The 27,700-nt window shown below is 48.4% G+C and overlaps 1 protein-coding gene across 1 annotated transcript in view; it reads left to right on the plus strand.

The window, feature by feature from the left end:
- The first annotated feature begins 253 nt into the window (after positions 1-253).
- The window catches only part of LOC308465657 (uncharacterized protein), a 30,883-nt gene continuing 3,436 nt past the window's right edge, over positions 254-27,700 (plus strand). The window contains exons 1-7 of the mRNA XM_080985721.1: positions 254-358; positions 2,994-3,096; positions 10,025-10,293; positions 19,576-19,689; positions 23,493-23,598; positions 25,474-25,742; positions 26,356-26,458. Coding sequence (XP_080841847.1) covers positions 347-358; positions 2,994-3,096; positions 10,025-10,293; positions 19,576-19,689; positions 23,493-23,598; positions 25,474-25,742; positions 26,356-26,458 — 976 coding nt within the window. The 5' untranslated portion in view covers positions 254-346. The remainder of the gene's footprint in view (positions 359-2,993; positions 3,097-10,024; positions 10,294-19,575; positions 19,690-23,492; positions 23,599-25,473; positions 25,743-26,355; positions 26,459-27,700) is intronic.

Below are 27,700 nucleotides of genomic sequence, written 5' to 3' on the forward strand. Positions count from 1 at the left end.
CTTTCCTCTGCATGAGAAATCCAGGGGAAAGTTTTGCCCTTTTGGTGGCGGGGCCCACATTGTGGCGAAGCACAAATATTGCACCTTTTGAAAAAAAAGAAAAGAAAATTAATGAGAGGCCTCCTCCAGTTTCCTGGGCTTTGGCTTTTGGCAAGTCAGCCGGTCCCTCTGGGATGCCTGCCTCTGCCCATTTCAACACCCTCAGCCCAGGCCCCTTCCAGCGCAAAGGCGATTTAGAGCCTTCACCCCGCCCTGCCTGCAGCTGTCCACAATCGCTAAACTAAGCCACTGTCTGCTGGCGAGGGTGGAGTATCCGTCCGGGCCGGCCTGCCTGCAGCTCCTCAAGATGTCTGGCTATGTAAGTACCAACTGCAGTTGACAGAGAAGCCGAATTGCCTCTGCTGTTGCTCTGGCCATTTCTGTTGGTGCGCATTGTGGTGTGTCACAGAGCACGGCCGCTTCTAAAGCGTCTCTCTGTCATCTCTTGGCCGAGTTAAATATAGCCTTCTGTGGGTGCCCTCAGGGATTATGCTGCTCAAGGTTGGATTTCGACTCCTAGCAAAGCGTCCAGACAGGCCTCTGGACATTCAAAGTGATTGCTGTTTTAGCTGTTAAATGATAAGTTTCTAGTTCATAGGACTGTAGCAAAACACACACACACAAAGGTGCTGCTGTGTCTTAAATGACAGGGCTTTTCGATTTGACGCATGGAATCAAATTGGGGTTTTTTTAAAAGAATATTGCTTCATGTTGTGAAATGGTTTAGTATGTGAGTGTTATAGTAATGATGCATTGTTCTGAATTTTAGCAGTTTTGTGGTGAGCTGGTTTGAGCATGTATTTATAGGGAAAAGCAGCATTAAAATGTTAATCATGACATCAGGTTGTGGTGCGTGGCACTGGACACCCGTGACAACACCTGTAATTCTGAGCCCCAGTTCAGACTCTGTATTTAAGCTAGACTTAGTATGTTTTAGGAACTCAGTTAGCATTTTAAGCCTGCCTGCACCTAGCTGCTATCTCTGATATTCTTCAAGACATATACTGAGTGGGAAAAAGTTATTCTTACATTTTGCAACTGTTTGTCTGTGATTGTTATTTTAAAGGGGAGAAAAGGAGGTAATACCAGGAAAATCCAGTCTGCCTTAAAGCGACCTGGATTACTAAAACTAAAAGGCTAAAAGTAGCCTATCTGTATGGGGAAGTTTTTAATGTTTTATGGAGTTGTTATATTTTTCTGGAAGCTGCCCAGAGTGGCTTGGGCAAAAAAGTCAGATGGGTGGTGTCAGGGAACTGCCATCAGTGCCGGAGGGAGAGAGAGAGCTCCAGAGGGATCCCAGAGAGCGTCATGGGATTGGGAGAGGCAGCCCATCTTCTGGGGAAGGGAATCAGCCCAGCTCCAGTAGAGAAGGGGGGCAGATGGGGGAATCTGAGAGGGAGTCACAGGACTCCTTGCCTGGGACCAGCGGGGGGAGGAAGGGTCCTCCGCTGCCTAAGCCTTCCTTGCGCAGAAGGCTTCCGCGCAGGGAAAGTAGGAGGCAACTGGGCGTGAAATAACTTCTTTGCTGGAAGAAGTTTAAGAAACGCCCACTGACGGATTCTGCCAGCGATTGAGACAGCCACGGGTGAGTGGCTGTCCGGACAGAAAAGGTTCACTTAGGCAACCCAGCCAGGTGTGGGCACCGGCTTATGCACGAGCAACCCCTTGAACCACTACAGGTGGCATATCATCATCATCATCATCATTATTATCATTAACAACATATTACGTATACCCTGCCCATCTGGCTGGGTTTCCCCAGCCACTCTGGGCGGCTCCCAACAGATTAAAAACAGAACAAAACATCAAACATTAAAAACTCCCCTAAACAGGGCTGCAAAGGGATGGCACTATGTTGAACACACTAACGTGAGGGAGGAAGGATAATATCTAATAAATATATCCTCTCCTAGCATCTAATCAAATCCCAGCACAAAGCTTTCTTCAGCGTTTGCCCTCCTGCCGCAGTCCTTTTTTATTTACAAAGTAATAATCATAAATAAATAAGAATAACAATGTGCACCCCACCACCGAGACCATTCCGTTGTAACTATCCAACCTCCCAAAATTTCAACATCTCTTGTGATGGTTTGACCCCTTTCCGTTTTAACAGTACAAATTCTACAAACACCTTCCATATCTCCTCAAAATCATTTCTCCTGCATATTCCCTGCCTTACCTTAATGGCACATGTTAATTTATCATTAATAGCTGTATCCCAAACTTTTTTATACCATTCTTCCAATTTATATTCTGCTTGCCCCTTTCACTTCCTGGCTATAATAATTCGTGCAGCTGTCAATAAATTTGTGAGCAAGCCCTTCAAAGCCTGCAAATCTTCCACCCACCCCACCGTAAATTGATAATAATGCTACCTCTGGACTTTCGGTCAGCTTTAACCCAGTGATTTCTGTTATCTCCTTAAACACCCTTTACCCAAAAAATTGTACATATTTCCAGCACATGTGAACATAATTCCCGGTTTCCTGGCATCCTCGGTTTCCTGCCACAGTCCTGCCTGCATTGTCACTGTGCTGATTTACACTCAGCAAGCGGGTGGCGCTGTGGGTTAAACCACAGAGCCTAGGACTTGCTGATCAGAAGGTCGGCGGTTCGAATCCCCACAATGGGGTGAGCTCCCATTGCTCGGTCCCAGCTCCTGCCAACCTAGCAGTTCGAAAGCATGGCAAAGTGCAAGTAGATAAATAGGTACAGCTCCAGCGGGAAGGTAAACGGCGTTTCCGTGCGCTGCTCTGGTTCGCCAGAAGCGGCTTAGTCATGCTGGCCACATGACCCGGAAGCTGTACGCCTGCTACCTCGGCCAATAAAGTGAGATGAGCGCCGCAACCCCAGAGTCGTCCGTGACTGGACCTAATGGTCAGGGGTCCCTTTACCTTTACCTTTATCACATCAGCTCCCTCCTGGCACTCGCTTCTTTGATTCTCTCTCGACAGATAGAGCCAAAGCCTGGAGACCTGATAGAGATTTCCCGTGTGGGCTACCAGCACTGGGCCATCTACGTGGGTTCCGGTTACGTGATCCACCTGGCTCCCTCAGGTAAGGTGCTCAGGCTTATATCGGGTGCATGGCCAAGTCAGGCAGGGTTTACAGTTGCTGGCATTGCCAACTTATCCTGTGCCTCTGTGTTGGGCATTGCCAAGATGGAAATTATTGGCCACCTTTTCACGATGCAGAAAGCTGTGGAGCTTTTCACGAGTGCTGGATTAGGGCCCTGGGTCTGGAGGAGGCAGTTTCTAGAGAGATGTGCATCATGGCAGTTTTCCCTGGATCACACCTTGCCACACAATCGGGCCCAGACTCGCACACACACCCCTCTCTCCCCTCCATCCAGGCAAACAGGAGGCATGAACAGAGCCGTAGCTAGGTGATCTTGCGCCCCTGGCAGAACCCTCCAGATTGTGTCCCCTACCCATGGACAAATTAGCTCTTCTTTCCACCTCTCCTCAACCCCCCCATTCAATTCACCCTCTATTTAAAACCAATTCTTATGAGGCAATAATCAATACAATGGTATCTCTGGTTGCGAACGGGATCCGTTCTGGAGGCCCATTCACAACATGAAAAGAGCGCAACCTGCCGCAGTGCGTCTGCACATGCGCGGGTTGTGATTCGCCGCTTATGTGCATGACGTCATTTTGCGCATCTGCACATGCGCGGGCGGAAAAACCTGAAGTAACCCTTTCCGGTATTTCTGGGTTGCTGCGGGACATAACCTGAAAGAACGTAACATGAAGTGGACGTAACATGAGGTATGACTGTATTTATATTTATAGACATATTTTTTAGCTGATTTTGCACCCCACCCCATCGCCTGTGCCCCTGGCAGGGGCCCACCTCGCCAACCCCTAGCTACGGCCCGGGGGATGAACACAGTTCAAGGACACATTTAAGCCCAGAGAAAACACTCAAGGAGCAGGTGAAGTAAGACGAGTTTGGATTTGATATCCCACTTTATCACTACCCAAAGGAGTCTCAAAGCGGCTAACATTCTCCTTTCCCTTCCTCCCCCACAACAAACATTCTGTGAGGTGAGTGGGGCTGAGAGACTTCAGAGAAGTGTGACTAGCGCAAGGTCACCCAGCAGCTGCATGTGGAGGAGCAGGGATGCGAACCCGGTTCACCAGATTACGAGTCCACCGCTCTTAACCACTACACCACACTGGCCAGTGAGGGTTGTGGCCCAGAGAGGGTAAAATTTGTTAGGATAGATTTATTGCTTTATTGTTGTGGTCCGGCACGCTCCCCTGCACCTCTGCAGGTCGTAAAGCAATTAGCAGAATTGCACAGCAGTTCGTGTAGAAAGGGCAGTCAGTAAATAGGTCCCACACGTTTCTTCTTTCCTAGTAGCACTTTATTTGCTCAAAAATAGCATATTTACAGTCCATCTGATTCAAGTTGCATTTTGCGACCTGTCTCTCTCAGCAGCTGCGTAGCAAAGCTGCTTTCACTTTTCACTCAGCTCACAGCATTCCAAGCTGCTTTCGTCACGTCCTGGCTTACTTCCCTTGTAAGCGCCTCCTCTCAGCCTCGAGACACAGAAGGTTAACCCTTCACTACACCCAACACCCCCTCTTGTCTCGCGCCTGAGGGGAGAATCGACCCTTGGTCGTCCCAAACCCAGACCTTCACAAAACTCCCCATGTCTTTGGAAGGTGAGTGGTTTCGTGAACCCATCAGCTAGGTTCTTGGCAGAGGGACAATACTTCAGCGCAACTAATCCCTCCTGAACACTTTGGCACACATTCCGAAAGCGAATGCCTAGGTGTTTCGTTCTGGCCTTGAACTGACCTGACTCTGCCAAACGCAGGCATGGTTGATTGTCCTTGAAAACACGTATCGGCAGACAATCCACTTCGCAGAGTTCCTGCACCAAACAAGCATAGAACTCTACTTCTCTGCACACCTCTGAAAGAGCACTAAACTCAGCTTCAGTGGATGAGAGCGCTATAAGACTTTGCTTCTTGGATCTCCATCCAACTACTGAGTTCCCAAACTTCACCACTAGGCCAGACACAGACTTGCGATCCTCAAGATTAGCCCAATCCGAGTCCACAAAGCAAGTCAGTTTGACTTCTCCTTGAGCTGGCAACCTAAGACAAAAGTCTTTGGTCTCCTGCAAATACCTCAGAACTCTCTTGACGCCATTCCAGGCTTGCACACTAGGGTTTGATGCTTCCCTGCTGAGCAGATTGACAGCAAACGCTATATCAGGTCTGCTCCATTGGGACAAGTACAACAAACTCCCTAGAGCTGATTGAAACACTTCAGTATTTTCGAACGCAGCGCGTTCTACTTGCTGGCTGTCCTTCACAAAACTAGTCTCCATAGGACTTCTCACTCCTGCACAATCACTCATCCTGAACTTCTGAAGCAATTGCTCAATTTTACCTCTCTGGCTGAGCAAAAAACTTCCATCCTGTGCACGCTCAACATTGACACCTAGATAGGTTTTGACAGCACCAAGCTGTTTAAGCTTGAATCGTTTACCTAGCTCTTTGGCAAACTTCTCCGCCTGTTCATCTGTTTCTGAGACGAAAAGCACGTCATCAACCCAAATCATCACCAGCTCCTGTGAGTCTCCTGATCCTCTAAGGAACAGGCAACTGTCAGCAAGACTCTTCCTGAAACCTAGCTTCTCCAAAGCTTCATTCAGGCACATGTTCCAGTTTCTAGCAGATTGACGTAATCCATAGATGGATTTGTGCAATCTCCACACAACATCCTGCCTTGAGTTCTCAAACCCCGGAGGAGGAATCATGTACAGCTCCTCCTGGAGATCTGAGTTAAGGTAGGCAACATCCACATCAAAGTGGTTTACCTTCCAGCCTCTCTGTGCTGCACAAGCTAAAAGCGTTCTCAGAGTCTCCGCTCGTGACGTTGGCGAATACACCTCCGTGAAGTGTATTCCCTTCCTCTGAGTAAACCCTCGAGCAACTAACCTGGCTTTATACTGCGGCTCTCCAGCGTCCGTGGGTTTCAAACGGTAAACCCACCTGGAACTCACAGCCTGCTTCCCCGGTGGCAACTCTGTGAGTGAGAACACACCTAGATCTTTCATGGACTTCATCTCTTTGTCCATTGCCTTGTGCCACTTGCCTGCTTCTTCCTCAGGTAAACTCTGAATATCCTCGAAGGATTCAGGTTCACATCTTGCAGAACCTACCCAGACGCCTGAAGCGCCGTACCGATCAGGAGGCCTCCTTGTCCTCGCTGATCTCCTCAGTGTGACTCCTGGTGACCCTGCCTCTTCACTGGGTCCAGCTAAATCATCCTCAACTTCAGTGTCTTCCCCCTCTGACCTGCTGCGCCTCTTGGGCCTTACAGCTGGTCCAGCAGGTGAAGAAGGCTCACTCTTTGGCTCAAACTTGACACTTGCCTGAGGAGGTGTTTGAGGTTCCCCCCTCTGAGGGATCCTGAGCTGTCCCTGCCTTGGACTTTGTCCCTCTGGACCGTGGTCCCCAGCTCCAAGTTCCTCCTCCTCCTCGTCTGAGTCATAGAACTGCTGTGGAAGCACGTCTGGATTAGCGTGCAGACGCTTCCAACCAGCTTGCTCACAGAACTCAGCGCTATTGCTGATAACCAACCTAGACTGGTCTCCACTTGGGTACGCAAACCTCCAGGCCTTTGAGCCAGGCTCATACCCTACAAAGATCATCCTTTTAGACCTTGGCTCACCTTTCTTGCGTAGAGCCTTTGGAATAAGCACCCAAGCCTCACAACCAAACACACGAAGGTAGTGTACCTTGGGCTTCTCTCCATGAAGTAAGAAATACGGTGTATTTCCTACACTAGAGTTGTACACTCTGTTCTGCGTATGGACCACATATCTCCAGGCCTCCGACCAAAACTTCTGGGGTAGCCCTGCGTCCCACAGGATCGCAGACACAGCTTCCTGCACCGTCCTGTTCTTTCTCTCTGCGACCCCATTCTGTTGCGGAGAGTAAGGAGCGGTCAGTCTGTGGCTAATCCCCTTCTCCCTAAAGAAATCCTGTAAAGCAGAACCAGTGAATTGAGCACCTCTGTCACTTTGAAAACCACGAACTTTGGTGGAAAAGGTTACCTCAACTGCGGTGATCCAATCCCTGATCATTTTAGCCGCCTCCCCTTTCGTTTTCAGAGAGAAAGTCCAAGCAGACCTCGAAAAATCATCAATCAAAAGCAAAGAATACTTCGAACCTCCCAGTGACTCAACAGACATGGGTCCACACAAATCTGCATGAATTAATTCAAAGGGTTGCGTGGTCTGCCTCTCTGACTTTGGATATGAGCATGTCACAACTTTCGCCTGTTTACATGCATTGCAATCTAGAAATTTTTCACAAACATTAAATTTGCACCCTTGTGTCAGCTCTGGTGCTTTCTGGAGAAATTTCCAATTCAAATGAGCGAAGCGTCTGTGCCAAATATGGGAACAACCATTGTGGGGCGCTACATTCACACATTGGCCCTTCGCATCTTCGGTGTCATCCTCTCCTGTGGAAAAAGGCACATTTACAGCAAACAAATTATCTTTCGACTGCACTGTGTACACGTGTTTCCCATCCTTGGAAAATTCACATTTGTCACCTGAAAAAGAAACTTGAAAATTATCAATCAATAGATCATGCACACTTAACAAACAGTTAGTTAAACCGGGCACTGCATAAGCTTTGACTTCATGCTTAAGGAAAGGACAGAAGAACAGTCCTGTTTCTGTGAGTCTTTTTCTGCTCCCATCTGCAAACTTAACAAACTTCTCAGTTTTTACTGTCCTGCAATTCCTCAAAAGATCAGGAGATGGCACTAACGAGTTTGAGGCACCAGAGTCTATGATTACAGTGAGAAAGTCTTGTTGTTTACATTCCTGGGTCGCCAGGGCAACAATCTCCTCACTACCCCCCTCCTTGGGGCTTCTGCAGATGTCCTCTCTGGTTGTCACGGCAACAGACTCCCCCCGGCAGGAAGACTTGCCCACGACCTTGACAGCTTCCGTAGATGCAACTCTCTCAGTTGCCATGGAGACTGGACTTGTCTTGGCGTTCCCACACAACTCTGAAGCGCTTATCTCTACTTGCTGCAGGTGGCTGACCTTGAAGCCTCTAGCACTTTTCAGCTTCCCAGGCTCCGACTCACGACGTAAACAACTCTTGGCAGCTTTTGGAGAAAGAGGCGTCTCTGAGCTTTCACTGCTCACTGCCCCCCCACTGCTCATGGGGTCTTCAGAACGTTTTTCTGCACCCCCTCTGAAGGGTAAAGGGCTCTCAACACTTGGCCTCTCTTCAGGCTTCTCACACAGACACGTTGCAGCATCCACACAGCTCCCAGGCTCAGCAAAAGCACAAGCAGCAGTGCTAGCAACAACAGCAACAGGAACAGCAACAGTCCCTTCTTGGCCCTTGCTTCCCACTCCAGCTCCACAAGCTTCTTGGAGTGCTAGCCAAGCGGCCTCTGGCTTTCTTGCACCCAGGACAACAGGCACCAGATGAGCATCCACACTTTCTGCCAAAAAAGCAAGCACACGCTTCTCCACTTCACTTTGCTCTGCAGCCCTTTCAGCCTCTGCTTTCCCAGCTGCATTCTGTGTGGGGTGAATTACATTCCACAGCTGCTCCCCCACCAGCAAAAGCTCCACTTGAAAGCTCCACTGCAGCCAATTCTCCCAATTACTCCCATTGAGTCTCTCAAAGGGGATATTGAAACTCTCAAAGACTTGTCCCTGGGGCCGAGCCATTGCCTCCCTTCTGTTGGCTTTTCCAAAAGGTACTCACTCAGCCAAACTGGGAACTCCGGACGTTATGGCTCTTGGCTCCCAGCCTCCGTCAGCCTCCTCCGATCCGCCTCTTTGAAGCCTCCGGCAGTCGATCAAACTGACGTTCAGCAGATAAAGCTTCAAAGCCCTTCCTCACACGCTTCACGTTGACCCATAACCATGTTAGGATAGATTTATTGCTTTATTGTTGTGGTCCGGCACGCTCCCCTGCACCTCTGCAGGTCGTAAAGCAATTAGCAGAATTGCACAGCAGTTCGTGTAGAAAGGGCAGTCAGTAAATAGGTCCCACACGTTTCTTCTTTCCTAGTAGCACTTTATTTGCTCAAAAATAGCATATTTACAGTCCATCTGATTCAAGTTGCATTTTGCGACCTGTCTCTCTCAGCAGCTGCGTAGCAAAGCTGCTTTCACTTTTCACTCAGCTCACAGCATTCCAAGCTGCTTTCGTCACGTCCTGGCTTACTTCCCTTGTAAGCGCCTCCTCTCAGCCTCGAGACACAGAAGGTTAACCCTTCACTACACCCAACAAAATTTACATTTGTTGCCCCACTTTTTTTTTTTTGGCTGCACCCTGTTTTTGCCTCTGGCTCCACCCACCTCTGCCATGTGGCCCCTGGGAAGTTGCCTAGAAGGGAATGTGGCCCTTGGGGTGAGAAAGTATCTCCACTCTAGTCCTACCTTAAAAGGGCTGCATCCTCCAGACTTTATTGTTTGGGATGATGAGGGTGAAGGGGGACAGCTATTGGTCTTTTTATTTTTATATTTTTGCTGAGAAACCAGACCTATAGGATCGCATTTGGCACAGCTAGTCTTCTAGTTCTGGTTTTGTGTATTAAAAAGCTCATCCTGTATAACTACATGGGTGATTTTGAATAATGAAGGTAGCACAAGGACTGTCAATTCTGAAGAAGAGTGAATTATCAATGGTCAGGATCCTTTCTTTAAATGATTCCTATTGTAAAAGATATTGGATATCACAATGGATTATGTTATTACAGGCTGGTGAAACTCCGATCCGGGAGGAGCTGGGCAAATGTGGCCCTCCGGTCTTCTTTACCTGGCCCTTAGCACCCCTCACCAGCCTTGCTCCACACCCTCCTGTCTGGAATGTGTCCTTGAAGTCTGATCATGCCTTGTGCTTGTCTGAATGGAGGCTAGAGAGGAGTACAAAAACAGGCCTACTGCATTACTGGTGTTCCCTTTGTGTCTTCCAAGATGACTTATACCAGGCCAGCACCTCCAGCCTGATGTCTGCCCTGTCCGAAAAAGCCGTGGTGAAGAAGGAACTCCTGTGGAGCATCATCGGGGACGACGCATGCCGCATCAACAACAAATACGATCAGAAATACGAGCCGCTCCCGGCGAACAAAATCATTCAGGAGGCGGAGGCGCTCCTGGGCAAAGAAATCCGCTACAGCTTGGCCAGCGAGAACTGTGAACATTTTGTCACCAGGCTGCGCTATGGCACGGCTAGGAGCGACCAGGTGCGTATCGATGGGCCACAGCCGTGTCTGCAGTGTGCCAGAGAAGCACAAGTCTCACTGCTTCGAAAGGGCAGAGCAATTTTGTGGCCTTCAGGAAAAAACGTTAATCTTATCAGCCCCTTTCTCCCAACGTATTGTTGTAAAAACTCTTCCTGGAGCAGCTGTAGTGAGAATGACGTTGCATGTTCCCCAATTGCCAAGCAGCTTAGGGACTCCAGAGTTTCCTGTGCATATGCAGAGTTCAGTTCTCTTGGAATGAAGGTCACTGCAGACTGTGGTGCCTCTAGCATACTGTATAGGATTTTATTTACATACACACACATATATATAACAGTGTTATTTTTCTAGAAAAAGAGGTGCCGGAACTCACCGTGAATGCCTCCCTAGTTCTCTTAGAATGGCAATGGCCCCCACCTGAGAGGTGCTGGAACTGAGTTCCGGTGAGTTCCGTCTGAAAATAAAGCCACACACACACAGCAAAATCTAGAGGAGGTGTGGGGAAACTCTGAACCATCTAGATCTTGCTGAACTGTATCTTAACATGCCCATCAACCTAAGCAGACCCTCCAAGTGTCCCTATTTTCCAGTGACAGTCCTGGATTTACAGAAGCCATCCCAGTTTCTGATTTGATCCTGGAATGTCCCACTTTTCCTTAGGATGTCCCTGTTTGCATTGGAGGGTGTGGAGTTATGCAACCCCCGAGCCAAGGAGATAAGTAACTATTCAACCTTTAGCAGACATCTGAAGGCAGCCCTGTATAGGGAAGTTTTTAAATGTTGCATTTTTATTATGTTTATTATTTTTTTATATATGATGGAAGCTGTCCAGAGTGGCTGGGGGAACCCAGTCAGATAAAATTATTATTATTATTATTGACGACGTCCCTATTTTCACTGGAGAAATGTTGGCAGGTAGCCCAGCAACATCTTAGAGGCCTATACAGCTTAACAGTTTCCCCTTCTGTGTTGTTTGCAGGTGAGAGACACCTTGGTTGCTGGCACAGTAGGGCTCTTCGGCGTAGGCCTCGTGGCCATTGCGGCGACAGTGGTCAGCAGCTTATTCCTGCCCAGAAGGCACAGAGAGGAATAAATGGCTGCGCACTCCTCCACCAATCCCCGTGGCGGGGAATGCTCTCCTGTTAGAAACTTAGCCTCTTTCCTAGTCTGTTTCAAATTCTGAAATCAGCGCAGTTCAGGAGATGACGCTTTCATTTTTAAACGCAAGATTCTGCTCAGTGAAGGTTAAACATGTTGACTTTGTGCTGTTATACCGGGAATGTTTTCAAGGGCATCTTATAGAAACCTCACAGATGCTCAGAGGAAGAGCGCATGTCATGTGGGGAGTGTGGGAAGTGTTCCCTGAAGGAGTGGAGATGCTTAACTCTGTAAGTAATATTATCCCAGAAATCAAGTTTGAACACTGACAAGTACCTGAACCATAAGGTTATAGTCAATGGTAGCCCTACTCAGAGCTGGCCCATTTAAGTTAATAGGCATGCCTAAGCAAGGTTAAGGGACGTGGGTGGCGCTGTGGTCTAAACCACCGATCCTCTTGGGCTTGCCAATCAGAAGGTCAGCGGTTCGAATCCCTGCGACGGGGTGAGCTTCCGTTGCTCAGCCTGTAAAGTGAAATGAGCGCCGGAACCCCAGAGTCGTCTGTGACTGGACTTAACTGTCAGGGGTCCTTTACCTTTTTTTTAAAGCAAGGTTAATCAATTTTAATGGGTTTACTCTGAGCAGAACTTAGCTGCATACAAGCCACAGAAACCAGTTCGCATATTTTATTCCTCAAAGGAGGCTGGTATGCCACATTTGCAGTCCTTGTTTCCTCACCACCTGAAGTGTGCTTGGTGGGCATGACTGACACGGCCTTCTCAGTGGTGGCACCTGTGGGAATCCCCTGCTGCAGGAGATTTAGCTAGCTCTCCTTTTTATGTCTTTTTGGACACTAGATAAAACAACTACTTTTTTCTTTTAAAGGGTACCCCTTTTCTAGATAGCCACATTGAGAGACAAGCTTGCGACAGCTTGTTTTATGACTGCTGCTTGCTGTTTCTCTGCTTCTAGAATTTTGTCTTAGGTACCTTTTGTCTGTTGACTTTTGTAAAAAAAATAAAAATGCCTTGTGGCTTCTGTTTTTAGAATAGAAAGGTGGATTTTATTTTTTTAAAACCTTAATAAAAATGTAAATAATTATTTAAAAAAATGTCTCCATCTCTGGTCTTTAAGCAATTGTAATTGTGGAATCGAATTCCTCCTTAATGTCTCCAGAGGAATGGGGGGCTAAATTATTTCTCTGTAACACCTCAATTAGTGATGGTGATGCAATCCCTGGACACAGTGGTCAGCTGTCCTGGTCCATTCTATGTCCAGGGCATCTATCTACCATCTCCATCTGGTGTGCTTTCTGAGTGCCTGCCTGCGCACTGTCTCGCCAAAGTGGTACATGCTCAGGTTATCTCCTGCTTGAACTACTGCAATGTGCTCTATCTGGGGCTACCTTTGAAGATGACCCAGAAACTACAACTAATCCAGAATGTGGCAGCTAGACTGGTGACTGGGAGCACATAAATAGCAACAGATCAATTTGAAAACAATATAATGTAGACACCTGTGGCAGAGATCTGTTTATCCAGCTAGGATAGCTTGTTGATGCAACATATGGTTTCCAGTTACAGGTAGGTAGCCGTGTTGGTCTGCCGTAGTCGAAACAAAATAAGAAAAATCCCAGTAGCACCTTGGAGACCAACTAAGTTTGCTATTGGTATGAGCTTTCGTGTGCATGCACACTTCTTCAGATACACACTTCAGATATTTGAAGAAGTCTGCATTCACACGAAAGCGCATACCAATAACAAACTTAGGTGGTCTCTAAGGTGCTACTGGAAGGAATTTTTTTATATTGTTTCCAGAAAGTGCAGGGGTGCCAACTTGAATAAAATATTGGGGGGGGCAGGTAAGGGACCTTAGCCCCTTGGAGTTGGCTCCTATGGCTGTTGTATCCTAACAGGAACGCTGTTCCGCAGAACAGGGGCAGCCACACTGAAAGTCCTGCTCTGTGAAGTGGGCTTGTGATATCTTTGGAACTTGCAGAGGAAATTCTACAGGAACCTCCGGCCCTCCAGAAGTTGCTGAACCCCCACTCCCAGCAGCCCCATGGCTGGGATGGGAACTGTAGTTCTGCGACACCCGGAGGGCCAAAGGTTCCCTAGCCCCAATGTAAGGGCTAAGGCAGTCTCTCGAGTGACTTTGTCCCCACGGATGAAGGAACTGAGAAAAAGCGAGTAAACACTTTCCCGAGTTGGTGGGGCAAATGGTATCATACTCCCCCACTTCACATATCCCCCCCTCCCAACAGTATTTAATGGTTACTTGGTAACAGATGAGGTAGCGCTTTCCCTGTGATGTCACTCCAAGCATCAGGTAGAAAATGGGTGGTTAAATTCATTTGCCACAGGGAAAAATTGACAGCCCACTGCAGGTACACAAGGGTTTGTACGTGGTTGGAAGGGGGGTTTCTGCCTCTAGTCTTCTCTACTTTATCTGCGGTGGTTGCTGGGGTGTATTGAATTTGTACCTACCTCAAGCCCAACACTCGCAGAAGGAGGCCCTGACGTGTAAGTAAGAAAAGAGATCTTCCATCAGGGAAGTTAAGGGTATAGGCTTGGTCCGCAGACACTGAGCTTGGAATTCCGGAGTTCAGGAATGAGGCAAGATGTTCAGGACTGAGGGAAGAGGTCCCAGTGGTTTCTGTGCCCCCGGCCTCATTTCTAAGACGAGGCGCGATGGGCTCACCTGCTTTGCGGGACTGTGGAGATCCGAAATGAGTGCTCTCCTCCTCTTGAGTTGTCTCCCCATCGCAGCCTCCTCCAGCCTCTGCAGAGACTTTCTGTTCTGCTTTGAGGTGGTGGGGAGGAGCCAGGACCCCTGATCCGACTTCTAAAGTGGCTGGTTGAGGCCCACCAGGGAGACCCCACCTCCCACCAATTAGCTCCTTCTCCTGGTTTCCTCCTGCTCTGGGCACTGCCAACACAAAGGCTTATGATGCTATCGGGAGAGCAGAGTCTCTCTCTCGGATTCATTTAGCTGTCAGAATATTGGTTTCCTTGCTTTGGGATCTGATGATCTGCCCATGCTAAGCCAAGCTGCCAAGCTGCTACAGTATTTTTTATAGAGCAGCCTTTGCCAGCCTGGTGCCCTCCAGGTGGATAGCTCAGTTGGTTAGAGCAGGGTGCTGAAGACAACAAGGTTGCAGGTTCAATCCCCTTATGGGACAGCTGCATATTTCTGCATATTTCTGGACTAGATGATCCCTTCCAACTCTACAATTCCAGGATTCTATGTTTCTATTTTGGACTACAATTCCCATTAGTCTCACCAGCAGAGGGCAAATGGGGTTGCAGTCAAAAAAACATCTGGTTGGCGAGGACTGATATAGTCATCTATATACAGGACATTTGTTGATTTAGACAGGCCCCTGCTCCCAAGGGGTTTACAATCTAAATTTTAGCCGAAGTTAAATAACAGAAGTGGCAGGGATGGGGAGGGCGGCAAATACAGGCAAAGGGGGGCGGGCGATTAATGCATATTAATTTTGGTTGATTAATCATCTGTCTTTTAAAGTGATTAAATGGAAATGAATTTGCAAATGAGAAAACGCACCTTGGGGTGCTGGAGAAATCTTGTTGAATAAACAAGCCGTATCACTCATTGTCAGAAGGAAAGGCCACCAGTATTTATTCGTTATATGTCCTATTATAGCAACAGGCCGGACCCAAAATAGCTTTTCTGAAACAGACACGGCTGCCCTTGACTTTCAGCTGCACTGATTAAAATTGGTATTAGTCGTAGCTGGAATGGCATTTAGGCAGCACCGTTTGAACATTACAAGTCATCCTGACGATGGTCTTGCAAAGTAGGCCATGATTGTTACCCACTGCTCCCTCATGTTGCAGCTGAGGCTGAGAGAATAATGGCTTAGCTAAGGCCTCTTAGTGATTTCATGGATGAGGTAAGAGGATGGTCTTAGTCACTGCATGCACCAGCTGGTGTGTGTGTATACACAGAAACCAAAATATATTGGTATTTTCAGCCTTTTGTCCTGTTTGGTATGACATAGGTCCTGTGGGGAAGGCAGAGAGCTATGTGTGTGTAGAAAGGAACTGACATCTATTTTGCTGAACTATTGTCGATTCCCACCTAGAGGTTTTGAGTTAATAAATAAATAAAAAAAATAAAATAAAATTTATTACTTATACCCCGCCCATCTGGCTGGGCCTCCCCAGCCGCTCTGGGCAGCTTCCAACACAATATTAAAAACACAGTAAAACATCAAACATTAAAATTTTCCCTTCAGATGTCTTTTAAAATCCATATAGCTATTTATCTCCTTGACATCTGATGGGAGGGCACTCAATAGGGCGGGCGCCACTACTGAGAAGGCCCTCTGTCTGGTTCCCCGTAACCTCACTTCTTGCAGTGAGGGAACTGCCAAAAGGCCCTTGGAGCTGCACCTCAATGTTAAGGGAAGACTTTATGCTGGATGATGCTCCCGATTCAAGAAACCACAATAATCATAGATATTATTATTATTATTATTATTATTATTATTATTATTAAGATTTATATACCGCCCTTCATCGAAAGATCTTAGGGTGATTTGCTAGATAAAAACACAAGATAAAAGCACAAATAAATAGTTAAAACAGAAACAACAAAACAATAACTCAATGCTCAAGGCAGCTTACAACATGACAAGATTTACATAATTACGAAAGTCATCAATAAATAAACCACATCAAAAAAATACACAACCAAATGAAAAACAATTTCCACATAAATCAAAATCTAAAACTAAGAATACAGCATTAATATCACAGTTTAAATGCCATAGGTAAAAAATAACAGCAATTAAAAACAAAACAAAACAGAGCCCTCTTTGCCCAGCAGCAGCTCTTATATGGCCTGTCAGGCCCTGCCCTAGACCAGGTGGCGAGTGGCAGGACTGGGGCCCTCCTCTGATGTGAAGCTTTTCTCACAGTTCCCCACCTGCTGTGTTTGCCTACAATAAATTTCCCCCCTTTTTTTGCAAAGGGAAAATATTTGGGGGGAACTAGTAGGGTTGCTGTCACCATCTGCGCCACGAAATTAAAAGACGCCTGCTTCTTGGGAGAAAAGCAATGACAAACCTAGACAGCATCTTAAAAAGCAGAGACATCACCTTGCCAACAAAGGTCCGTATAGTTAAAGCTATGGTTTTCCCAGTAGTGATGTATGGAAGTGAGAGCTGGACCATAAAGAAGGCTGATCGCCGAAGAATTGATGCTTTTGAATTATGGCGCTGGAGGAGACTCTTGAGAGTCCCATGGACTGCAAGAAGATCAAACCTATCCATTCTGAAGGAAATCAGCCCTGAGTGCTCACTGGAAGGACAGATCCTGAAGCTGAGACTCCAATACTTTGGCCACCTCATGAGAAGAGAAGACTCCCTGGAAAAGACCCTGATGTTGGGAAAGATGGAGGGCACAAGGAGAAGGGGATGACAGAGGACAAGATGGTTGGATAGTGTTCTCGAAGCTACCAGCATGAGTTTGACTAAACTGTGGGAGGCAGTGGAAGACAGGAGTGCCTGGCGTCCTCTGGTCCATGGGGTCACGAAGAGAGAGTAGGGTTGCTGGAAACCATCGGAGGGGACAGAGCGCTTTTGTGCTCAGGTCTTGCTTGTGAACTTCCCAGAGGCATCTGGGTGGGCATTGTGGAAACAGGAAGCTGGGCTGGATGGGCCTCTGGTCTGATCTAGGTCTTGTGTTTTCATTCCATGCTCATGGGATTATGGGAGCTGGAGTCCAGCTCTATCTGGAGGACCACAAGTTCCCCACACATCCTCTAATAAGACGTAGAAAGTGAGCGTGCTTGGGCAATTCTCCATTCCCCACTCTAGGCAAAGGGTCTCCTAGGTGTGTTCCCAGCTGCCACGGCCTTCTTGGAATAAATTTTGCCTGACTGATGTGTCAATATCCAGAGCAGCCTCATGCAATCTGTGGCCAGCTCACACCCAGCCCAACAACTGGATGTTGTGTCTTGATTCTCCTTTTCTTTTCAGTACCAGACAGGCAGTCACCCCTCTGAAAAATAGAGGCCATTACACAGGCCTGATGGGCTTGGTTACCCAGAATTGACCTAGGCACACTCCCAGGCTCTTGGATCAATGTTTAGAACAGGTGTTGGGAATTTTGACCCTCCAGAAATTGCTGAACTACAACTCCCATCATCCTTGGCCATGCTGCTTGGGGCTGATAGGAGCTGTAGTTCAGCAACATTTGGAGGACCAGTGGTTCCCCACAACCCTTTAGAGTAGGGTTCCCCAAACTTGGATCTCCAGCTGTTGTTGGACTACAACTCCCATCATCCCCAGCTAGCAGGATCAGTGGTCAGGGATGATGGGAACTGTAGTCCAAAAAGAGCTGAAGATCCAAGTTTAGGAAACTCTGCTTTAGAGGATGTTATACTTGTGCTCTGAACCTCCCTCTCCCTCTCCGTCTTCTCTCACCCACCTCCTTTCAGACAATCCATGGCTGTTTCTTGTTTTTATAAGTACTTGTATGCCAAGTGGGCTGGGGTAGAGGGAGAGTATAGGCAGAGTTCAGCCAGAATCAGATTATTTCAGGAACTTGAACCAGGTCTTTCAGGACCCTGGACAGCAGAGCTCAGGGAGCAAATGATTTGATCCCACTTGAGTGGGATGTGTGGGAGAACTTTAACTCCCCAGATATTCATCAGTCCCAGTCAGGATGACCAGTGGTCCCAGGGATCGTAGAATCATAGAACTGTAGAGTTGAAGGGACCACTAGGGTCATGCTCTACCAACTGAGCTATATGAGTTGCCGTCCAGCAGCCTCTGCAAGGCCCAAACTTTCCCATCCCTGAACTAGAGTTCATGTTCTCAAGCCCTTCTCTGCATGCTGGGTGGGACCTCTCCTCCTCAGGTTCTGCCTCCTTGTTGAGGTGACTAGAGCCTTAAAGGGGCAGCTGTCCATCCTGGAACCTGGCATTCTGTTATGCTCTCGGCTGCCTCACGCTCGGCGGGCTGCCTCTGTTAGTGAGCAGGTGTTGATACAATGCAAGGCCCTCACAGAAGAGAAGTGGGAGCCCCTTTTCCAGCCCGGGTCTTGAGGGATGCAGACTCTGAGGATGCAGGCTGAGCAGCAGGGCATCAGAAGTAGGGGTCCCTGGTTTTGGACTACAATTCTCATCATCCCTGACCACTGGCCCTGCTAGCGAAGGATGATGGGAGTTGTAGTCCAAAACCAGCTGGAGATCCAAGAATGTGCTGGATTATGCCCATTTAGTCCAGCATCCTGTCCTCATGGTGACCACCCAGAGGCTTCTGGGAAACCAGAATCTGAGCACAACAGCACTCTCTGCTGCCTGTGAGTCCCAGAAACTGGCATACTGCCTTCTATCGGACGAGGCAAAGCATAAGGAGATAAAGCATGAGGTTGAATCCTGACAAGACAGAAGTACTGTTCTTAGGGGACAGGGGGCGGGCTGGTGTGGAGGACTCCCTGGTCCTGAATGGGGTAACTGTGCCCCTGAAGGAGCAGGTGCGCAGCTTGGGAGTCATTTTGGACTCACAGCTGCCCATGGAGGCACAGGTCAGTTCTGTATGCAGGGCAGCTGTCTACCAGCTCCATCTGGTACACAGGCTTAGACCCTACCTGCCTGCGGACTGCCTCGCCAGAGTGGTGCATGCTCTAGTTATCTCCCGCTTGGACTGCTGCAATGTGCTCTACGTGGGGCTACCTTTAAAGGTGACCCGGAAACTACAACTAATCCAGAATGCGGCAGCTAGACTGGTGACTGGGAGCAGCTGCTGAGACCACATAACACCGGTTTTGAAAGACCTACATTGGCTCCCAGGACGTTTCCGAGCACAATTCAAAGTGTTGGTGTTGACCTTTAAAGCCCTAAACGGCCTCGGCCCAGTATACTATCCCCATCGTTCTGCCTGGACGCTGAGGTCCAGCGCCGAGGGCCTTCTGGCGGTTCCCTCACTGCGAGAAGCAAAGCTACAGGGATTATTATTATTATTATTATTATTATTATTATTATTACCACTGTGGCTATTAACCACCAATAGCTTTAGGCCAGGGTTCAAACCTGGGACACTCTGTATGCATTTATTTGACACTTCACCTTCATTGGCTGGCCCTTGCTTTAGTAGATATGAGAGGAGGAGGAACACAAGCTATCTGTGCTTTACCCAAATGCTTTCCTTCCTAGCTATGCCCATTGGAAGCCGACACTGAGAATAACACACCAAGCCTAGTGAAGATGAACGACGAGGAGCAAAACCACTCAGCCTTCTTCATCAGGGTGAAGAACCCAGCTGAGCGGGTAAGTTGCCACCAGTGCACCACTTGAATCACAGAGCTGGAAGGGACACTCAGGGTCATCTAGCTCAACCCCCTCCAACGCAGGAGAGTTGCTTGCGGGCAAGGGAATTTGTGGCGACAGAGCAGGGTACTTTCTCTGTTGCTCCAGATGTTGGGATGAACCAATGCAGTGGAGGCTAGTGCCCGCTGGCAACAAGGCCAACAGTAGGTGGAGCCAGAGCCAATGATAGGTGGAGCTGCACTGGCGGAGGAAGGGGGTGCGGTGGGTGTGGTCCACCTGGAATGTCATCCCTGGGGTCTGTGTGACATTGCTGCCCCGCCCCCCTGGGATGCTCGCCGTGGACAGTCTCTGTGGCGCTGATTCCTTTTCTTCCCCTCTGAATTCTACAAAGGCAACACTGAGACTTAGGAGAAGGAGGCGGACATCTGGAGTCACCCACTGGGCTGGTTGTAAGGAAAGAGGCATGCAGGTGGAGACTGGCTGAAGGCGGGCTGAACTTGGCAGAGCAACCTAATAAACCATGGGTCAGCAACCTTTTTCAGTCCACCGTTCTTCAGACCATGTGGTGGGCTGGACTATATATAAACGAATTCCTATGCCCCACAAATAACCCAGAGATGCATTTTAAATAAAAGCACACATTCTACTCATGTAAAAACACGCTGATTCCCAGACAGTCTGCGGGTCGGACTGAGAAGGCGATTGGGCTGCATCTGGCCCCCAGGCCTTAGGTTGCCTACCCCTGTAATAAACCTAGAAGGCTGTGGACAGGGGTCCACATCCCCACTAAACCAGGAAGTGCATTGGGTGAGACTGAACCAGGAGTTCATTTATCAGTGTAGCCTAGTTCACAGATTTGTTGTGAAGCTGAGGCAGGTTGGGAGGCAGGGGGAGCGATATAGCCTTGTAGGCTACTTTGAGTTGTTTGGTGAAAGGGCAGACTATTAAAAGGAAAGGGAGATGATGAAGAAGAAATGTGTAATACATACTCATCTTCCTATTTCTCTTCTTTTCCTGCTGAGCACAAAACTGCCAGCAGAGGGAGCTTCGTCATAACTGGGGGTGGAGGGGGGGGGGCAGAGAACCACCACCTCTGAAATATCCGTGCTATGGTATTTGTTGACTTTTGAGAGGGCCCTCCCCTCCCTACTTTTCATTGAAGATTTTCTTGTGTAACAAAAAAGTACATACTGTATAGCGTCTCCACTTGCTTTTCATAGAGTCTTTCTCACAGTTCGTTTACATGCAGTAAGAGACACTATTGTCATAGACATTATGCGGAAAAAGAGAGGAGACAGAGGTGGGGAGAGATAATGTTCTTTCATTCTAGTGCAGGGTTTTTTTAGGGTGTGTGTGTGTTGTCATATTTCAAACAGTGAAAATCCAGACAAAAAAGGGTGGGTTGTTTACCTTTTGTACATTTTGCCCAAAGGAGTTCTTAAGGGAAAAAATGCATTTTAAAAAATGTTTTGGAGCTTCTTTAAAGTAAAATTGCCGGAAACGGCACTGCCGACAAGGCTTGCCATACATCTGGATTTTCCCAGAACTATTGCAGGCTGGTTGGCCAGTTTGTATGGGTCAGATTAAGCATATTCAGTGCTTTTTTCTGGGGGTACACGTACCCCTAAAATTTTTGTGAATCTAAGTTTGGCCACATTGAGGGGCAGTATTTCAATATGAGTAGGAATATGAGAGTACCCCATAACATTTGTTTTTTTTAAGAAAAAAAAAGTACTGGGCGTATTAATTCATATGCTGTGGTGGTGGTGGTGGAATAAGTCAATTCTATTGTTGTGCTGTATATGTGATAAAGAGGGGACATGGGTGGTGCTGTGGGTTAAACCACAGAGCCTAGGGCTTGCTGATCAGAAGGTGGGGGGTTTGAATCCCCACAACGGGGTGAGCTCCCGTTGCTCGGTTCCTGCTCCTGCCCACCTAGAAGTTCAAAAGCACAGCAAAGTGCAAGTAGATAAATAGGTACCGCTCCGGCAGGAAGGTAAATGGCATTTCTGTGCGCTGCTCTGGTTTGCCAGAAGCGGCTTAGTCATGCTGGCCACATGACCCGGAAGCTGTACGCCTGCTCCCTCGGCCAATAAAGCGAGATGAGCGCCGCAACCCCAGAGTCATCCGTGACTGGACCTAGTGGTCAGGGGTCCCTTTACCTTTATATGTGATAAAGGGGAGATACCGGGGTGAAGGCATCCCCCTCTGCTTGTCCCCGTGCTAGCTTAAGCTTACGTTTGCTGGTTAACGTTTCTAATAATAGGACATGGCGACAGATACAATCCGAAACCCTCACCAGACTAGCGTAACCATTCCTCCAAAACAAACTAAAGAAATCTCCTGTCTCTTTAAGAGCAGCACAGCAGGGAGTAGTTTTGCCAGTGGCAGCTTCTCTGCTGCAGCCATGCAGTTAGCTGTGATAAGAAGGAAGTGGTGAAATTCCCCCCTACAGCACAGCTGTTTAAAAAGGCACAGGAAGTCTGGATCCAGCAACCCAGAAAAAGGATTTGCAAGGGTTTCGATTCCAAAATGAATGGCCCTCTGGGCAGCTCATGAGCAGAATTTGGCAGGGGGGGCGGGGGGGGGGGCGCAGAGCCAGATAAGAACATGGCAATGGCCAGCTGCCTAGAGGGTTCTCAGAAGTTGTGCTTGTGGACGTATCTTCTTTCTGCAGTTAGCTGGGCAGACTGCCTCAAGGGCGCCATCTAGGCTGCAGTCCCAGCCTGCCTGTGCATTCGGTCAGTTAATGGCCAATCCATTCCTGCTCGGCCATCTAGGTGTCGCTGTTGACGACATTGATTTAAAACAGCCTTTCTCAACCTGTGGGTCCCCAGATGTTGTTGAACTACAACTCCCATCACCCCTAGCTAGCAAGGCCAGAGCTCAGGGATGATGGGAGTTGTAGTCCAACAACATCTGGGGACCCACAGGTTGAGAACTGCTGATTTAAAAACAACCAAAGGTCTCTCCAAAGATGGACACTGTATGAGAACTCTTCTCATCTTCAACACCCACAGAATTCCAACCATAATCATGGAAAAGAAGGCTCACTTAGCGCAGAAAGGCTTCTTCCCATACCAGCATTTTGTAGACAAATCAACCTACCCCCCCCCGCTTGCTCGAAAAGTAATACTATCTACTCGTCCAAAGTTGGCACTTGTTCTACAGCTAAAGAAGCTCTCAGTCAATGGGAAGATTTTTTCATTGCCTACCGCAGTACCAAATAATAATCGTGTCCCAGATTCATCAGACTGGTCAGTACCAGAGGAAGCGGATTTGCTAAGTAACTTTACTAAGCTAACAGACGAAAAACAAAGTATCATTCTTATCAAACTGAAGAATTTACACTCCAGGTTGCTACAAATAGAACAGCATGGAAAACAACATACCCCACAAGTGTCGCAGAAAAAGCTGAACATCCTGTTTTTTATCGCAAGAGAACGGCAGCCATTTTGGTTGCCACAATCTCAGGCAATTTCACGGCACAAAATCCCCCCAACTGCTTTTTCACGGTTGCAATCTTCTGAGGTGCCCCCAAATGCATATTTTGGGGTGCTGTGCCTTTAAAAAGCACTTTTGGGGTAGGGGGAACCACGTTGTTGTGGACCTCACATGGTGCTGTGAGATCACAGCAACCAAAATGGCTGCCATGCTCTTATGATAAAAAATGGGAAGATGGCATCCGGGAAGATGATGTCCCAGATTTTGGCTTGGAGGATATGCAAATGCAGGCCACCCCCAGCATGGTATTGTGATGGTTTAGAGCAGCAACTAAACTTTGTCTCCTGTTTTCCTTCTAGGATGAATTAAAACCTGGAGACCTCATTGAGATCTTCCGTTCTTCTTGTCAGCACTGGGCCCTCTATGTTGGGGATCGGAAGGTTGTCCACTTGGCAACTGAATGTGGTGAGCTCAGCAAGACTCGTGGCCACTTATCTCGGTTCTGATGACCTATCCCTAGAGTTGTGGTGGGGAGACTTTGGCACTCAAGATGTGGTTGTACTCCAGTTCCCAACCACCCCTGGCTAGCGTGGGCAACTGTAAGGGGTGGTGGGAGTAGGAGAGTCCAAAGTTTCCCTTGTCTGAATCCTGGGGGAGTTTCTCTTCTCAAACCACTGCAACGACTCCCCTTCTTACAATTGCACTGTTGCTGTGCCTTTTAAGCAGAGGATAAGCAGAGCAACAGCACCACCTACTGGCAGGCATAGAAGTACCCAAACAATGCACTTCAGCACACTGTGGTACTCTTCAGTTAGCTCCAAGGGATTTAACACCAAGCTAGGAAGAGGGGGACGAGTTGTTTACAGTTCAATAAGAGATGCAAAGTTTACTGGTGTCAACATGTGGTTGACAAGTGGGTGCCCTGGTCCAGTGGCGGAGCAAGCCAATTGGACACCTGGGGCGGGGCAAGCCAGGGCAGGATGCTCCGCGGGGCCTCTGAGAAGTCTGCCTGCCTTCTCCCACTCAGCCACCCTACAGCTGAGGGGGAGACGGCAAGCGGACTGTTTGGGGCAGCGTGGAGCCTGCGGGCGTCCAAGTCACCGCGTTATTCCCAAGAGAGACGCATGGCTTGGGCGTGCTGCAGGCCCCTCAGTGAGTGCCGTCTGGCATTTTGTCACTCCACTCAGTGGAGACACCCGGGGCGGACTGCCCCCACCACAAACCCCTTCCCCCTGCCCTGGCTGTCAATTGAAGTTGGGCCATGGGCCCATTTGGCCAAAAGGGGGTGGGGAGTGAGAGGAGGAGAGAAGGAATGGGAGAGGGAGGGAGGGAGGGAGGGAGGGAGGGAGAAAGAAAGAAAGAAAGAAAGAAAGAAAGAAAGAAAGAAAGAAAGGAGGTGAAGTAAATACTGCTAATTCATAGATCCCCACAGGGCAGGTGTGGGCAGATTCAGGCTCTTGTGGTGGTGGGGATACTACCCATTAGGTATGCTAATTGGAGTCAAGGAAAAGATGGCTCTGGGGAGCAAGACAGAGCACAGGTGGGGACAAATATGCAATCATCACAAAGGGACTTAATGGAATATTGAATCCACTTCAAAATAATCATACAATAGCTCTTATACTAGCTCCTCTCTTTTTCAGTCAGGGCTACAAGACTTCTGATGCACCTGTTAACTTTGCATCTCCATGGCTGTCTGGGCCTTGCGAAGTCTCTCTGCATCAATCCAGTTTTAACATATACCAGCAGCCTAGTAACTGGTGTTGCTCAGGAATTCTGAGAAACCTCAAAATAAATGCAGCTTCGAAAGGTTCAGTCCTGCACCTGCATTCAAAATGGCACCCAAATTGTATCCAAACACAGATGAAAAACGAGTCCTTGAGCTTAACATCCACCATGCCAAATTTGGGTGCAATCTAGACACATATTTAAAAAACACTTAGAAAATGCTTCTTTAAAAAGCTTTTTGGAAAATATTGAATTTGCCATAAGCTCACAGTCCCCATCTAGTGTCACATTTGCATAATGCACTTAAAAACACACTTAAAATGTCTCATTTGCAGCTGTATAGCTGTCTCCTTGGTTAAAGCCACTGCAATTTTGAAAGGCGCAGTTTGCCATCTTGATTAAAAATGGCATCCAGTCACTACCGAGCGTAGATAAGAAACCTGCTCCTTGATCTCAGGAACCGTAATGGCCAACTTGGTTACGGGATCTTAAGAGGTGTCTGAATGCCTAGAGAACAGATGGGGAGACAGGCAAGCTTTCCGAGAGATAGAGATGTGCTGTTTTCGTCCCATTCTCACTCTGTCTCTCCCCACTCTTCCTTCTCCTCCCCAGGTGACCATCTTCCGGATGGAACTCCGAATGCCTTGGCGGTCTTGCCCGACAGAGCTTACGTAAAGAAGGATTGGCTGGAAGACGTCGTGCGGAAGGACCGGTACCGGGTGAACAATAAACATGACGAGACACAGCCGCCGCTCCCCCTGGCCAAGATACTCTGGCAGGCCGAGGAGCTGGTGGGCAAGGAGATGCCCTACACCTTCAACAGCCCCAACTGCGAGCATTTTGTTATGGAGCTACGATACGGAGCGGAAATGAACGAGCAGGTGCAGTGGGCAGGGCAGGGAAGAAGGCCTGTCAGCATACATGGGAGTTGTAGTCCAGCCACATCCATTGACTATTGGCATTGGCTACCCCTGGGGTGATAGGGACTCGGGTTAAACCACAGAGCCTAGGACTTGCCGATCAGAAGGTTGACGGTTCGAATCCCCGCGACGGGGTGAGCTCCCATTGCTCGATCGCTGCTCCTGCCAACCTAGCAGTTCGAAAGCACGTCAAAGTGTAAGTAGATAAATAAGTACCGCTCCGGCGGGAAGGTAAACGGCATTTCCGTGTGCTGCTCTGGTTCGCCAGAAGCGGCTTAGTCATGCTGGCCACATGACCCAGAAGCTGTACACCGGCTCCCTCGGCCAATAAAGCGAGATGAGCACCACAATCCCAGAGTCGGCCACAACTGGACCTAATGGTCAGGGGTCCCTTTACCTTTACCCCTGGGGTGAAGCACTGGGCATGGAACCAGAAACAGCAATCTTGGCCACAAAAGGAAATGCTACCTTTCTGTCTCATCTCTGGGAGATGGGCAAGCAGCAGCCTTTTAGCCCCACCCGAAAACCCCACTCCAATCTTTCTTTAATTTCCTTTTTCTTTTCTTACCTGTAGGATGAAATTAAACCTGGCGACCTTATTGAGATCTTCCGCTCTTGTTATCAGCACTGGGCCATCTACGTTGGGGAAGGCAAAGTTGTTCACTTAGCTCCTGAATGTAAGTTTCCATGAAAACCCATCAGCCCAGGACAAAGCCCATGACATACCTTGCTCCTACAATGTCTTGGAGTGGAATGAAGCCTGTTATACCTTCAGGGACAGACCGCACCCACTCAGGCCTCTCCCCTTCCTTGGGTTGCAGAAGGCCTTAAAGGGGCAACTCCGTGGCTTGGATCCTAACACTCCTTCTTAAGAATTATTTCATGGCAAGAGCTCCTAGGATGGCTTATGGGCAGGGGCGAAACTAGGCTTTATTTCACTCAGGTCAAAGACCAAGTTTGGCAACCCCTCACGCATATTCGCATGTGTGCGCGCGCACACACACACACACACACACACACACACACACAGAGGCTGGAAGCCTCAATGGCACCCCTCTGGGGGCTTCACCTGGGGCAAAAAACCTGGCTAAGCGCCTCCCCCCCGGCATGGCTGTGCTTGTGCGAGAGGTCTGAGCTGTTCAGACTTTGTAACAGAATGACAGCAAGAACCATTTATCATAAGGTTACCAGATTTTTAAAGGGACGTGGGTGGCGCTGTGGGTTAAACCACAGAGCCTAGGACTTGCCGATCAGAAGGTCGGTGGTTCGAATCCCCACAACGGGATGAGCTCCTGTCGCTCGGTCCCTGCTCCTGCCAACCTAGCAGTTCGAAAGCATGTCAAAGTACAAGTAGATAAATAGGTACTGCTGCAGTGGGAAGGTAAACGGTGTTTCTGTGCACTGCTCTGGTTTGCCAGAAGTGGCTTAGTCATGCTGGCCACATGATCCAGAAGCTGTCTGTGGACAAACGCCGGCTCCCTCGGCCCATAGAGCGAGATGAGCACCGCAACCCCAGAGTCGGCCACGACTGGACCTAATGGTCAGGGGTCCCTTTACCTTTACCTACCAGATTTTTTCCAATGAATCTGGGGACACTTTTCAACTTCAATGGATTTTGAATGGGGACTGATTTGTAAATCTCGGGTCTGTCCCCAGGAAACAGGGACATCTGGTAACCTTAATTTATAACACACACACACACACACACACACACACACACACACACACTTTAGAGCATTTCCTGATACTCTGTGCAGAACTCCAAGGATTGTACATGGCTTGTAGAAGGCACAAGTGCCGCCTGCAACAAAGTGTTGCCGCATGGAAGTGCTTCTGTTCAGGGTTCCAGACAGCCAGGCTCTTTCAAATACTCTATTCAATTGGAAGGCCTTTGGTCTGATCCAGCAGAACTCTTCTGA

This window comes from Podarcis pityusensis (genome assembly GCF_964106645.2).
Source record: "Podarcis pityusensis genome assembly, chromosome: 16".
NCBI classification, from domain to species: domain Eukaryota; kingdom Metazoa; phylum Chordata; class Lepidosauria; order Squamata; family Lacertidae; genus Podarcis; species Podarcis pityusensis.